Here is a 15,186-nt window from a genome sequence, read left to right as displayed (position 1 = left end):
GATGAAGCTGGAGGAATGTTTTCTTTGATATTTACACAGGGAGCTCATAGTCCATCAATCTCTGCGACAGTGTTTTAGTCATAATTGATTTAATTAAACTTTAGCATAAGTAGCCACGAAGCGAGCTAGCATCGACTAGTTGCAATGTGGTACTTAATGCTGACTTAATGTCGAGCTTCCCTTTCAGACACAGACTTATCTGTCAGACTTGTCTGACATCATGCTGCAGCCTATAAATATATGTTTTATAAGCTGAACTTGTTTCAAAAGCTGAAGTTCATAAAATCAAAAAGGCAGAACTCAGTTTCCAGCCACACTGAAGCCAACTAATCATTTCTTTTAAGACAGACAAATCCGACTTCCAGACCCACAATAGGATGCTCACAGCCACCACACAGTAGCCCCAGAGCTGATGACCTTCAGTATGGCAGCCAAAGGCGGCGTTATGTCATCAAAGACCTTAACCTAGTTTAAAGCAACATGTAGGCCTGCATGTGCTCTGTTTTAATGCTGCACCGAGTCACATTCATGTATGTAGGTCCACATCGGCTCAACAGGGACACAATAATGGCCTATGTACTTGTCCCGATGCAAGATGCAAATAACGTCTCTTTAATTTAATAGACGTTGTGTCAACATTGATTTTTTTAAAAATAAAACAACCATCTAAAACAAATTAATGGAGGGAAAACTTTTCTTCTTTTAGTTTTCCCAGCTGATGCAAACTGGGAAACCTTCCAGTCGTCTTATCGAACCTCCCACAACATTAACCACAGACACACTCAGACAGTCATAAAATAAATCATAAATTGAAAATATGAGCTAGAAAATCGAGGGATTACAACTTCACTACTACTACTACAGTACAAAACAGGCAGTGATGTGTGTGCATGTATGTGTGTGTGTGTGTGTGTGTGTGTGTAGATAATGTGTGCTTGCAGCTGAGTAACTACAGGGTTCCCTACTGGTTGCTGTGATGAGGGTCTTTGTTTTCACTCCACTGAGCGACACACTCACAAAAAGACACACATACACATACAAATCCAAGCACTTACAACACGCACGTTTCCTTTTACATGTCAAAAATATTTGGCTTCTTTGCCTCTTTCTCTGAGTATCTTTGTTTTGTGAAGGGTGTGATGTAATGAAAATGTGGCCAACACACCACTCCCAGAAGTTAGTCACGAAGGGAACTAGCAGCACAGAGAAGGACAGGCAGCGAGCTAAGAAGAGTATCCCACATGTGCCCGGTGTAGCTGCTCTCCACCCCTGTGTCTCCATACAGTAAGTTTATCAAACTGTACTGAAACTGTATTTTTACGTGTTCATGTTTAAGTCTCTCTGGGTCAAGAAGGGGAGGAGATGTAGAGGTCGTTGACAATAAATAATAAATCATCCTCCACCGCGACATATCTGGATGAGTAAACAGTCCAATCTGTTGCTAAGGCCCCTGCGGACCCGCCAGGCCCAGAATAGGCTCCCCATGCTGGGGGATTGGAGGCTCAAATCCTGGGATCTGGTGTCCACGGGCCTGCAGGGGCGGGGTGGGGGGGCCTGAAGATCACGATTCCTCTCTCTCATGTTCTGTTTTCTCACACACTTCAGTCCGACAAACGTACCTACAGTCACCTCTTCATAGCTTCATAGAGTCACGACTTTTTTGAATTAGTGAATTTTATAGTGTCTGGAGCTTTTGGCAGTTCCTTCCCCTTTTTCTTAGAGAAAAGTGAGACTAGTCTAGACTCCCTCTATGAAACGTGTGTGATGCTGCCTTGTACTCCACGCCCCCGAAGTACAAGTCGACATCATGTTCACTTCCATTTAGACCGATCTATACCCTGTCCCTCCCTGATCACAGATAGCGAAATGCCTGGTATTGAACACCATCCAGAATTCATAGAACTGTATTTACATGTGTGACTTTTGTTCATCTTTAAAAATAAAGACGTTTGATGTGGTAGGTTTCTGCCCTTGGTTGACTGGAGGGGTTTTTATGTGAAACAGTGGCAGGAAGTTTTGAGTTTTGTATTGACAGCAAATGTGAGCAGAATAGAAACTGTACTGTCGGTTTGGAAATCTGTGCTCACAGTTTATAAACCGTGCTCTCGGATTCATAATCTGTGCCCTCGAATTACAAATCCATGCCCACAGATTTTTTTTTTTTTTTTTGTTGTCAGTTTTGGATAGCAGAAGGCTACATTACCCATGATCCTCAGCCACTGTTGCTATGGAGACGAGGCCAGTCCGCTTTGCGTTACCCGGTACAAAACCGTAATTTATTTCAAACTGATTAAGATTTCGTGTGTGTTCATGTAGTCCACCCACACACACATATACACACACACACACACATACACAAAACATCGGAGTGCTTTATTGGATGACGTGGCTCAATATTTATTGAGGTCGACAGTGTTTTAAGAATGATGATTCCATATTAAATATCCTCTGCCACATATTTTTAGAAACATAAAATTAAATGAGCAACTTCCCATTTTACAATCAATTGCGTTCGAGCACATGGATCGCAAATCCGAGGTCACGGTTTACAAATCTGTGGGCACGGATTCGCGGATTCGTTATTCAAGGGCACAGATTATGAATGCGAGAGCACGGTTTATAAACCGTGTGCACAGATTTCTAAACTGAGAGATTTACACGTGGATCTTTTTTTTTTTCTCAGCTGACCCCAGGAGGGCTCCGTAGAAAACAGAGAGGCATCTTAATGAAATATAATACTTTTGAAATGAAGATCAGTCTCTTATATTTCTTAAATTTCATTTTAAATGTTTTGTACAAGTCACACGTAAATGACATGCTTTAAAATAGTTGTGATTTAGGAGCAACAGTCTTTGGTATCACCTATCATGGGACCAGATTTCCAACATTTCTAGCTGTTATTGGTCTATGCTAGATTTTCAGTGGACAGTTTCACCGTTCGCTGTCTAAATTCTCCATTTAGACACATTTAAACCCTCATAAGGCTAAAAATCGCAGAGACCCTGAAAACTTCATGTCAGAAATCAGCTCCAAATATGAACAATTAGCAGTTTTATTCTAAAAATATCACATTCTGCCCTCACAAACTAATATGGGTCAAATGTACCCATGTGGTCCAGACCAGAAATGTGTGCAGCTTGAGTCCCATATGAGGGAAAAGTCTGAAGTGTAGCAGTGTGAACACTGGCTCAGCTGAGGAAGGGGGGCTCTGGTATGGAGGCTCTGAGCTCTGGGGACTTGGAAAATATTCATCTCCCCTAAGCAGGGAGAGTTAAGGGGGGCAAGCTTTGTCTAACACACCCCCTCCAGTCCTCTGCTCTTTTGTTGGGAGGGAGCACACACACACACACACACACACACACACACACACACACACACACAAACATGTAAAGCTCTCCAGCAGTGGGGCTCTGACCAGCTGTCTTCGGTCTGAAAGATGGCCGCCGTCACTCATAAACACCAAGAGCTAGCAGAGGAAGGTGAGCAGGAGGAAATCTCTCTTTATCTCTCTATGTTTATCGCTCCCTCCTTTCTGCCTCATCTTAATCTTTCACTTTTCTCACGTCATTCGTTCAATTTAGATTTGACATTTTAGGCGGTAACAGTCAGCAAGCAGGAAGGATAGTGACTCTTAATAATCAAATATTTGAAGAAGTCTAATTTATCGATACAATAACCTGCTCGGTGTGACTCAGTGATTGTGCTGCTGAGGGATTTCAAGCTTCATATTTTGAAAGTGGCTTCCATGTATATTCTGAAATAAGTATCACCAAAATCACAGATGAATGTGTCCTTAAAAATGTGTCCTCTTAAAGGTATTGACATGATTCATAACACCAGCAGCATCTAATACTGTGGAGGGCTGTCTGTTTTTAAAATGGAGGACAATTTGTTTTGAAAATGACACTCAACTATTTGTCACTGGCATCTGTTCTTTGAAAACATTTTGCAGGAAAAAATGGAATAAATTATTGAATTTCTAAAAAAAAATAATAATAATAAAGCAAAAGAATAGAATGGAACAGAGATATGAAGTCCAGGTCAGTAAGAGATGAGGGAATACCTTCATCTCTTTATCATAAATAGACAGTCGTCTGTTAGAAGAACGACGTCCTGCTTAAGAAACTCGGTTCGAATCGAGGTTGAGGGAGAACCAATGAAAAGCCTCGATACTGAAACGATCGCCGTCTCCTGGGCGTCCGCGTAGAAATCGAAGCTGACACGGCGGCTACGCTAACAAAGATAACTGAAACAGCCGCCTCCTGTCTCTCCCTTCAGCGTGTGTGTGTGTGTGTCTGTTTGTGTGAAAACTGGTGTGTATTGTTCATGGACCAAGGCTATTTCAGAGGAAGGGGGGGCCCTTCCAGTAGTCCTCGCTGCATCGGCCCTTTTATCGCTGCCTCATCCATATTCATCGCCGCCCCGCTCTCCTCACCTATCAGCGACCAACTAGCTGTGACCAGCGTCTCGCTCCGCCAATCGCACGCCTCCCTTTGTGGGAATATTCCCACCTCTCGGCTCCTTCACCCCACCCTGTACAATGGCTTTTTTTTTTTTTTACTTTGACGCAGTGGCTTGAAAAAAAAAAAAAAAAAAAGAGGATGAGGAGAGGGTGGAGGAGGAGAAAGAAGGTCGCAGCTACAGCCAGCAGTGTCCTGCCGACGGTGGCTGCGAATCGATCGACAGCCCTCGGAAACGGTTGCCGAGCGAATGTTGTTAATGGCAGCCAGCGATTGATGAAGGGGGTGGGTGGAGGACGAAATGATGGGAGGATGAGGGTGAAGGAGGACAGCAGGAGGAGGAGGTGGAGGAGGAGGAGGAGGAGGAGGGTGCAGTCATGATGATCTGAAGTAGAGCATGATTAGTATGGATGAGGAGGAGAGGAAGATGGAGAGAATGAAAGGAGGGGAGAGAGGGTGCAGCCGGGAAAACGCTCGGGCTCACAAGTGAACAAAACAGGCGTGTCGTGAAGGAGAACGTCATGTTCTGAAAGCTACCGCGGCTAAAGGACGAGCGTGAGATGCAAAAACACACTTTGTTTTTTTATAAAAATGCTGCTCAACGTTCAACACTAAGTATCCGAAAAACACAACTCCGTACGTTTTGTCGCAACAGTTCTAAAAACTCATTATTTCATTTTAAAAATCTGCTTATTTCTATCTATTTCGGCTAAAACTGTTGGGATTTTTCAGCCTGATTTAGGGCTGAACCCCCTCTGCCTGGTGTCTATTTCTGAGTTTTTCAAAGGCAATCGTGGGGCTTCTTCCTCCTCAGCCCGGACGGCCGATCAATGAGAGGAAGGCAGCTCTCCTTTGTACGGACGTCCCAAAAAAAGATGCTCCACTCAGCTCCAGGAGCAACAGAAATCAATAGCAGAAATCAAAAACATCAAATAGCATCAAAGGCCCTGTCTCATACGGCCAAGGCTCAATACATTGCACGCATGTGTCTGTGTGTGTGTGTGTGTGTGTGTGTGTTTGAGTGTGCGGATGTGCGCGTGGACGTGCATCCAGTGCAATACATCATTTAAGCAACCTTTCATCTCTCTCTCTCTCAACTTTATCTCTGCTTTTTTGCAACTAATGTCACACACACACACACACACACACACACACACACACACACACACACACAGAAATCTTCCGGCATATTGCTAGTCCCGTAAAGTCACTTGGCAAGGGCATTTGAAAGCCCCCCCCCCGCCCGCCCCCTACTTCCAAACACCAGCCTGCCAGTCCATCCATTTACTAAATGAATGTATTATATCTTAAAGACAGGAGAGGAGAAGAGAGAAAAGAAGAGAAGAGAAGAGAAGAGAAGAGAAGAGAAGAGAAGAGAAGAGAAGAGAAGAGAAGAGAAGAGAAGAGAAGAGAAGAGAAGAGAAGAGAAGAGACGTGTGTAACACACAGTGATCGAAGGACTGAAAGGTCCGTGCATCCAGGTCAGCAAACTTTTCCCTGACTGTTAAACCTGTAGGCGTCTCACTCGCATGTTCATTTTCTGACCACCTACATGAAAATCGAAAAAAAAAAAAAAAAAAAATCCAATCCAATTTATTTTGTTTGTGCTTACATAAGACTTCTTAGTGGCTTATACAAGCAGTTTTTCCCCTGAAAGCTGTGTTCTGAATGGACAGAAACTGAGTCATTTCTATTAGAGTGAGACAGGCTGCTGTTGGATATTGGAGGATCACTATTGGTTATATACGGTATCGGTTATTGGCTCTTCTACTTCTGATATGACACGAGGTTCCTCTCCCTCGGGTCGTTCTGACTAAGAGCTTTCAACCTGAACAGAATATCATCAGTCAGCGTTTCAGTAGAGATTTATAGTCTCCCAGCATGGTTTGGATGATGTTTGCAGGTTTTTCCATTATTCAGAGACTAGTTTTTTTCTTTTTTTAAAAAATTCTTATCAATTTGGGGCTTAAAATTCTAAAATTTTAAACATACTGTAAAAACACATCTGAGAGTCTGCAAAACGTGACTGCAAAATATTTCTATACAAGTTACATTATGCAGACTTTTAATTGTGCATCAGTGTTGAAACACCTGTGCTCAACACTTACAAAAAGAAGAAAAAAGAGTCGAGTGTTTTTCTCCACATAAATTATAATAAAGAACATACTGCAAAAAGTTGCATATAAATGTCTGTTTTAACCTTTTAACTTGTGTGTGATATAGATACTGTAACTGTATGTAAACTGTTCATCTTCACTGAAGCCACTAGAGTCTTTTAAAAAAAAAAAAAACATTCCTTTCTTGGCAAATACAGTGATATAGTAACTTATTTAAGATGATTTAGTGCATTATTTTGAACTGATGTTCAGTAGCCTAGTATATCTTCATATCCTAAATCATTTTGACCACTTAATACTGTAAAAGCATTTAACTCAACTCCGACACTGTTGTTGCCAACTCTCTGACTCATTAATATCTACCTTCTCTTATTGTGGTTTTTGCAGGAAATATCTTTGTGTTTTCTCCAAATAAATGCATTCTTATTTATTTATTTTTTTTTTCAAGTCAACAGAGTAAAAAAATACTGAACCCTGATTGCGTACTCTTCAAATTACTGAAAGATTATCACTCGTTTAACCAATCAGGACCGTTTAAAAACGATCTTAAGTTTAATCACCTCTGAAACAAAATCAAATATTTACAATAAGCTCATCAAACATCTCTGATCATATATGTACATGATTAGAGGGAAATCTGAATTCCTTTAATGTCGGGGAGAACCCTGCTGAGCCTGGGTGAGAGGCTGCAGAGATAAGAATGGGGTTTGGGGTGGTGGATTATGGGGGTGTTGGGGGCGGGGGGTCTGCGAACAGCAGCTACTGCAGCAGCTCACTGATCTTTTTTGTCTTTAAGACCTTCAGCTCTTTATGAGACGTATGTCGCGGTGATTTATGACCTGCAGGGTTATAGCGGTCCCATGTCGTCCCATATCTGCTGTCTGACAGCTGACCAGCTCTCGCTCTATAATGTCGCTTCCCATTTTCCTCCCACACACACACACACACAGACACACACACACACACACACTGAACGAACCCTGGACACAAAATGTCAGGAATCTCAGTGGAAAAATCCAGAAAGTCCAACTTTTCTTGTCTTCTTTTGATTAATTATCTACTCTTACTTCTCATTGACAAAGCAAATCTGAATAACATGAATGTAAAATACTTTGGCCTGTCGTTATTTCTTACATCTGGATATCCCTTGTTCTTTTTCTAACGAAGCTGCAGTTGTTGGGTAAAAACAACGTGACTGGAAAATTATCACGATTTTACGCTCGCTTCGGGAGAAATATTTCTGATTTCTTTTGTTTTAAGACATAAAGTTTCAATTTAACTGTGAAAAGGGAAAAACATTAAAGTTAACAGTCATGTCACTTTTAAACCCAACAGCAGCATGGTGCATATTAAAACCGTCATATATCACACTTTAAGCACAGTGAACAGTTAATGAACATTTCAACAATACATCAGCAGTCATGAACCCAAATGCTTTTGATGATATGGCTAGCATGAGGTCAGAGGTCAAAGGACTCATCTGTGCAGTAATGTTAGGTATCATGAAAAAAAGAAACACTGAATTTGTATAAAAAAGCATGGAAATGGATGTTATGGAATTGATCACATACAATATAAACAATATCAGCATGCATTAACCTGGATCATGAGTAGAATATGAGAGTGTTATCCAAGCTTACACGTTACTTTAAATCCTATTTAAATGTCAGGCCCTGCAGCAGTCAGACCACCTCATTAAAAAGCCCTCAAAATTTAGATTTCTTTCTGCAGAATTTAGCCTTCAAGAACACAACATGTACGTGTTGTCACTGCTGCATCAGCCCTGCATTGAAGAAGGTAACAGTAAAGATTATTAAAAAAAAACAGGTAGAAGATCAAAATCAAAGTCTCTCTTACCATGAGTCTCAGTTTCTTGGTGAGGGAATACAAGGCCTTCAGTTTCAAATAGGGGCTGCAGGAAGGCCACTACAGAGAGAGGAAGCACAGGGGTGGGGAAGTGTGTGGCGTAAACTAATCATTCAGAGAAACAACCAGTATTATGATCTCTTATCAGCACTTTGACTTCTATATCTTTAAAACTGTAGCCTGGATGCAGTTTAGTTCTTAAAAAAATGCAAATACAGAAACATATTCTCATATTAAACGTATTCTCCTGCATCAAAGGCCAGAAGTATACAGTCTGATACACCAGCTTTAAAGTTTCTGTTTCTCATTATCAGTAAAATAAAAGAAATTTAGACAAGTCTCATCTGTGTCATTTGATTAATTCAAGCTGTAAATATATGTCATATTAGAGATCACCAAAGACCAAATTCTTATAGAATTGGAACAAAAACACATTTTTAAAAAGCAGAATTGAATAAATTGTCAAAACAATCTTTTTTTTTTTTTTTTTTTTTTTTTTTAAGGAAAGAACCGCAACCAAGCTCTGATTCTTCTTTGTTGTTTATCTCAAGGGGCTGTCGTAAAGTGTGTGTGTGGGCGACTTGTTCATTTTAAAGCAAATGTCATCTGGTCATCGGGCCTGATGCTGCCGGCTGAAGGAGTGCTGACCTGGCTGCACTGCGGCCGTCCTCTCTGCCTGAGTAAAAGCCTGGTCAGCCGTGCTCATCATCATCATCTCAACCTTTTCATTTGTCTAAATGGATGAGCTGCCTGACTGTTACACAGGCAGGAGGATGGTCCCCCGGGGGGGCGGGGGGGGGGAATCCTTAGTTTTTACATACAGCGAGGAGCTGTATTGATCCACCATTAAGACAATGCTGGCTAACGTGTGGCCCACCCCTCCTCGACTGGACTCTCTGTCTAATTATGACTCCTGAGGACAGCTGTCAAGTTTCCTGGTGGGAGTTGAAGAAAGTGTTAGAAATGACCATCGTGCTCTTTTCTGTCATTTCTGAAAAGGCCAGGTCACTCAAAAATCTACAAACAGATAAAAATGTATTGATCCTCAGGGCTTTCCATGGGTTGCACTACAGACTATTTTTTAAACAGTGTGTCCTGTCATTGGGCAATGAAAGGAACAGGTCAGAGAGATTAAATGGGTCTATTGAGATTTTATGTACTTTAACATTACAGCAACCATCATACTAAATTATTAGATCATCCAAATGTAGAGCTCTGTCAGGGAAATCTCGTGGCCATCATGCTTTTCATTGTGACCTGACTAATAAATCAGGCCAGTCGTAAAATCTGAGTATCACATCCCGTCCAGTCATGACGTTACTTTCTAATCACAGCTGCAGAAAAAAGCAGCAGTGAGATCAGATTTTCTTTTCAGATTCTATTTATTGATTGACTCGTTGAAATGAAAAACATTTCATTAATCAGTGTTTCAGTGAGTTTCGGAGACTTTTTGTGTCCCGCTGGAGTCTAAACACAGACTTTTCTGTCCTGATCTGTCTGTGAGGGATAAAATTTGAGGAAAAACATGAGATATTTTTGACAAAAAAAGCTGCTTGCAACTGAATTTGAAGAATATTAGACTAATATGTGTGTGCATTAAAGTTGCAAGTCACTTAAAATCCAAGGAGTTTCTTTGCCAAATCTGGATGGCCATAATTTTTCCAATTTGACTTTAAATCTGCCTCTGTATTGGACTCTTTTCCTCAGTTTTGACAGCAACAGTCATATTTCTCTTTGTTTCCTGAAGGGGCAGGTGCCTGAAATATAAAATATTCACATTGACAGTCATATTTCAGTCTTCACTAAAAGGTTCAGTGACCTTAAATCTACAGAATCCAATCGGTTTATTCATTTCTTCCCAATCAAGACTATGAAAGGGGAGTCTTGTTCACTCAAACTCTGCATAATAATCTCCTAAATGTCTCCACTGAGTGCGCACGCACTCGTGGTGTTCCGTAAATAACACATTTAAAGGTGTATTGTATGTCCAAATGTCCATGATGGGGTGCATGGCCAGGATAGGCTACTGATGGTTGTAATGCCGGTGATGGGAATGCTTGGCGCATGACAGCATGTAAACAAAAACCAAATATGGTGATCGCCATGGTGACATATCCATATTTCATCCAACCAGAGAATAATGAAGAAACATGATTGGACAATTTAGAGGAAAAAGATACCTCCTTTCCCAGCTGCAGGTTATTAAAATCAGGATCAGCAAAGCATGATAAAAATATACAGGCACTGACATACTGCAATAAGACAGAGACACTGTCGCATTCTGAGCTGCTCTGGATCCCCCTTGTTCTTTCTGGCTCGCCACAGGCCTGCTGTTAATATGAGTCCTGCTTGTTTATCCGCTTGTGTAATTGTACACAAAGCGGCGATGGTGGCTGATGTGTGAGATTATCACAAGGTCATCCGTCGACGGGATGAGAGCCTGCTTTCACGCACCAGCTTGATCTGGCTTTCACTTGTTTACATCCTTATTTTGGCTCCAGCATGGCCGCTGTGGCTGCGCGTAATTCATAAGACGCAATAAAAACACCCAATTCGGCTGATCTAAAGACGCTAAAACAGCCAGGATGTGCGCGAGGGAACCGGCGGCTTCCCTCCAAATCCCCCCTCAGTCCCTCTCATTGTTTCCCTTCCATCATGGCAAAAGCGGCGGCCCGTGATTATTTTAATACCGCTGGAAAATGACTGTCGCTCATGGTTAAAGCGGATAAAAAATCGTGCACTCTATCATTTTTTATCACTGCGTAATGAAGCACAAATATATGAATCTGGGGCTGTAACATGCTACTATGTACGTCAAGAACCAGATCAACCTGCTATCCTTTCTCTCTCTGCCTGCCTGCCTCAGGACGAAGCAACATTCACCGAAACCCGAACAGCTCCCCGCATCCCCATCGCTCCTCTTACCTCCCGTGTTTGTGCGTTTGGTGCTGCTGGCCTCCGTTGGGGTCTCCAGGGGTCTTTTACGCGAGTCCGGGGGATCGGACTCCATGTGTGGCTGTTGATTGTGATGGTGAGGATTTGAAAAAATCCCGTTTTGCTGTACTGCTCCGCCGGCCATCATTTTCGAGCTTGCTCTTGGATGCTTGGGCTGCGTTTGCGTTTAAATCCCCTCTTTTCCGTTTTTTTTACGCAGCGTAGCCGTGCAGATGAGTCCTTGGAGAAGGCGAAAGCGATTTAGGAATTGGAAAATACGCCTGTTTCTTGCGGACGGGGGAGGTTATGCTGCGTGTTTCTCCGTGGTGCGCCGTGCGTACAGAGAGATGCTGCGCAGGGACAGAAAGAAAGAAACGCTGGAGCGGCGGATGATCAGCTCAGAGAGAGAAAATTCCGAAACCTCTGCAGATGGAGTATGATCTAGGCTACTAAAAACGTGCAAATGGAGCGTCAATCTTCCATCAACCTTCTGATATGCGGGCTAGGATATGTGTGTCATTCCGCTGCAACCGGATAAAAGAGCGTACTCATGTCAGACAGTGCAGGATGGTGGCGCTCCTCTGCAACAGCCAGCGAAACGGAACAATAAATAAAACAAAACAAAAAACACAACCGAAAGACAAAGAGGCGAAATCAGCCGAGGAAAGAAGAAAGAAAGGAAAGGTCGTTGAAGCAACAATAATACAAAAAAAATCCGATGCGTAATTCGTAGGCTAGTATAATATAGGCCTATTTCTTCTTATCCTGTCCTGGCTCCGATCATGAAGACACCCAGGGGTGACGGGTGGGTGAGGAGAGTCCGGAGACGCGGAGCTGGAGGAACACACAGAGAAAGAGACGTTTTTCCTGCTCGTTCTCTCGGTGAAGATGCTGCAGTCTTGCGTTCAGAGCATCCCTTCTCTGACTGGCTGCTGGAGGGAGCGCAGGGGAGCGGCTGACGTCACAGGGCCTGGCGATGCCTTCTAGGACTTCCCGTGAACCCAGACTTCCCAATTTCAAATATTAGAGGGCGACTTGCCGGTGTGTTTACGTGTTTCTTGTCAAGAGATATAGCCAGAAATGGTGACTCTTGGACGTTTGTTTTCTGTTTTGATGTTTTTGTTTAGATCGAACTGTGTTGTGGTGCAGAAAAAAAACAAAAAAAGGCATGTCATTGGATTAGATTAACCTATATTACATCAAATCAGCGGTCTTTAACCATCTCATGACCCAAGATTGCAGGTTTTCAAAATGCATGCAGAAGAAAAATTCAAATTAAAGTACAATAGGCCTAAAAAAAAAGGCCAGTTTGTTGACGCGGCTTACAAACTCTCCACCACATAAATACCGCGTCCTCCGAGCTCAAGTCTAACTGAAAATCCAAGCTTTAGCATGTTGTAGTCGCTCACATGTGCAGCAACCCGTGTGCTCCTTATTTTCGACGACACATGAAGGCATCACTGGAGATAAAGCTAGAAAATGAGAGGGAGAGAGCGACGCCTCCGTCGAGACGCGATTGGCCGAAGCTGCATTATTTCTCAGGCAAAACGAAAAGGACAGTTATATTCGCTCGGTGGAGTCACATGACGGAGAGGAAAGGATGCGGCGGCGGGGTTTTACTCCGTTACTGCCGTGGAAAATGCAATTATGGCTGAACGGGAGTTTGAAGGTCCCGCTGCGGCTGTTGGAAGATCTGTAGCCTGTCTGTCAACAGGCCGAAGGAGCCTCAAACACACCTGGAGATCTGCAGGAGGAGAGTTCACCACAGTTTTGTGTCTTGAATTTAAATATGAGAAATCAGCAAGTGGAATTTAAGAAATGGACATTTTAGTAGGATGTTGTTCACAAAAGTGGGAAAGCCACAAATTGGTAGAATTTCTAAAAATACATTTTTGGTTTTTATTTGAGGTTGTTTGCCTCATGATGATCCCCCAAAATCTTCCAAAGCACCTGATTGACTCTGATGACCCTCAGGCCAGACTGCAGGCCTCGCTTGCCTCCACCTGCACCCAAACCCCACAAAATCTGACACGCTTGGTAGTTTTGCATGACCGTGAAACAGTTCTAACACTGAAAACAGCCCTATAATAGAGGAAGAATGTAACCTGAGCGTCTGGCCCGTCTCACCTGTCCCCTCAGCTGCTGTGTGACCCACCTGTGTGTGCCGCGCCTGACATCTCTGCGTCGCTCTGTCTGGATCTGAAGAGGGATCCTCCAGCACTGTGAGCTGTCTGAGAGAGCTATACCCGCCTCAGTCTTTCTCTCCCTCTCTCTCACACACACACACAAACACTCACACATTTGGCATATTCTCACACACACTCCGAGACACACGCAAATACCTTCTACTCCCTCTCTCCTCCTCTGTCCAGTGCTGTATACAGATGCGGTGCACCCTCATTGCCTCTTGTAGATTGTAGTCAAGGTGACATTGCGCTGCCTGTGCACACACACACACACACACACACGCACGCACGCACACATGCACGCACGCACTCATGCACGGAGTCGCACAGAGTCACACAGAGCAGCTCTCTCACACTATTTCACATCGCCATGAGAAACGCACCGGTGAGCCAGTCTCCTGCTCTGAAAATACGTGGCAAATCCGAGGCAGATGGATCCCAAGCTGCAGTCTGAAACAGATTCTGCACCACAAACGTCAGGCGCTGCTCATAGGGACAAAAGGCCTGGACACCGGCGTGTATTTGTAAGAGCTACTCTGCATAGTCTGTAGACTGTAGCACAGTTTCAGCTGGACACATGCATTTATACATTTGGAGCCAAGACAAAATCTCTTGGAAGCTTTACTGTGAGGGTCCCAAACTGCCAGACTGTCCACGCTGCTGCTGCTGCTGCAGCATATGGAAAAAGTGAAGTAGCCCCATAAGCAGTAAAGCACACAGACTAGCAGCATTCTTGAGTTTTTATTAGGCTGGGGCTATGAGCAGATGTTAGTGAGATTGTTTTCAGAGATTTAGTTCTGCAAACCCCTGTTAGGCTTTGGACAATGACCCCAAACAGTCAAAGCAACTTTCAGAGTTGCCACAACTTCTGCTGGACAACACGACATCCAGTTTGGAAGAAGCAATGTTACAGTAACTCAGTTTTTCCCACTATGTCATATTTTGAAAACCTCAGTTAACCCAACACTAAATGTTATTCAGAGTTCCACATAAGTTTAACTCTCATGGAATCAGTTAGGAAGAGCAGATTTTCCAGGGGTGGATTTTTCATTTTGGGACCAAAAGTCTGGAATTCCCAGTTATGTGACTAAAATGTTTGGTTGTGACTCAAAAGTGAAAGGGAAGAAGACCTAAAACAGGAGCCAGCGACAGTGTCAAATCTCAGATCTCTGAGATAGTAAAAAAAAAAAGCTCTTTGATTCGACGTGCAGCACAAAATGATCAGTGAAATATACCTTTAAGTGAACATTTCCAACCCACCAGGCCATCATTGGCCTTGTAATTAAAAGAGAATTCGTTGGAGTTCATTTACAAGGCAATAATTCAAATAAAGACTGCATGAAATCTTGTGAAATGAGAACAAGGTCATCCTCATCAGGTGTGACCTGTGCACACCTGTTTTCCCTGCAGAGTCTGTACATACAGTATTCAGCGTGTTTCTCTTACTCAAGGCTGACTGCAGCTAAATGGATATTCAGGATGTAAAATCAGCTGTGTTGCTAACAGATGTTGGGCCTCTGACTCCACCTGCTGGTAGCCTGCTGGGAGAGCAGCACAAACTCTGTAGTCATTTACTGTAGAAGTTATATTTTTTCCTCAGTGGTGTTTTTTTTTTTTTTACTT

At 42.9% G+C, this 15,186-nt stretch overlaps 1 protein-coding gene across 1 annotated transcript in view; it reads right to left on the bottom strand.

Moving 5' to 3' along the window:
- Positions 1–12,334, bottom strand: part of nova2 (NOVA alternative splicing regulator 2) — an 80,065-nt gene extending 67,731 nt beyond the window's left edge. Inside the window, exons 1-2 of the mRNA XM_042414632.1 lie at positions 11,369–12,334; positions 8,435–8,503 (exon numbers count right to left, since the gene is read on the bottom strand). Of these exons, the coding sequence (XP_042270566.1) occupies positions 8,435–8,503; positions 11,369–11,525 (226 nt within the window). The 5' untranslated portion in view covers positions 11,526–12,334. The remainder of the gene's footprint in view (positions 1–8,434; positions 8,504–11,368) is intronic.
- Between the last annotated feature and the right edge of the window lie 2,852 nt (positions 12,335–15,186).

This window comes from Thunnus maccoyii, chromosome 6 (assembly GCF_910596095.1).
Source record: "Thunnus maccoyii chromosome 6, fThuMac1.1, whole genome shotgun sequence".
Lineage (NCBI taxonomy): Eukaryota > Metazoa > Chordata > Actinopteri > Scombriformes > Scombridae > Thunnus > Thunnus maccoyii.
This window is presented reverse-complemented; position numbering and strand designations above follow the sequence as displayed.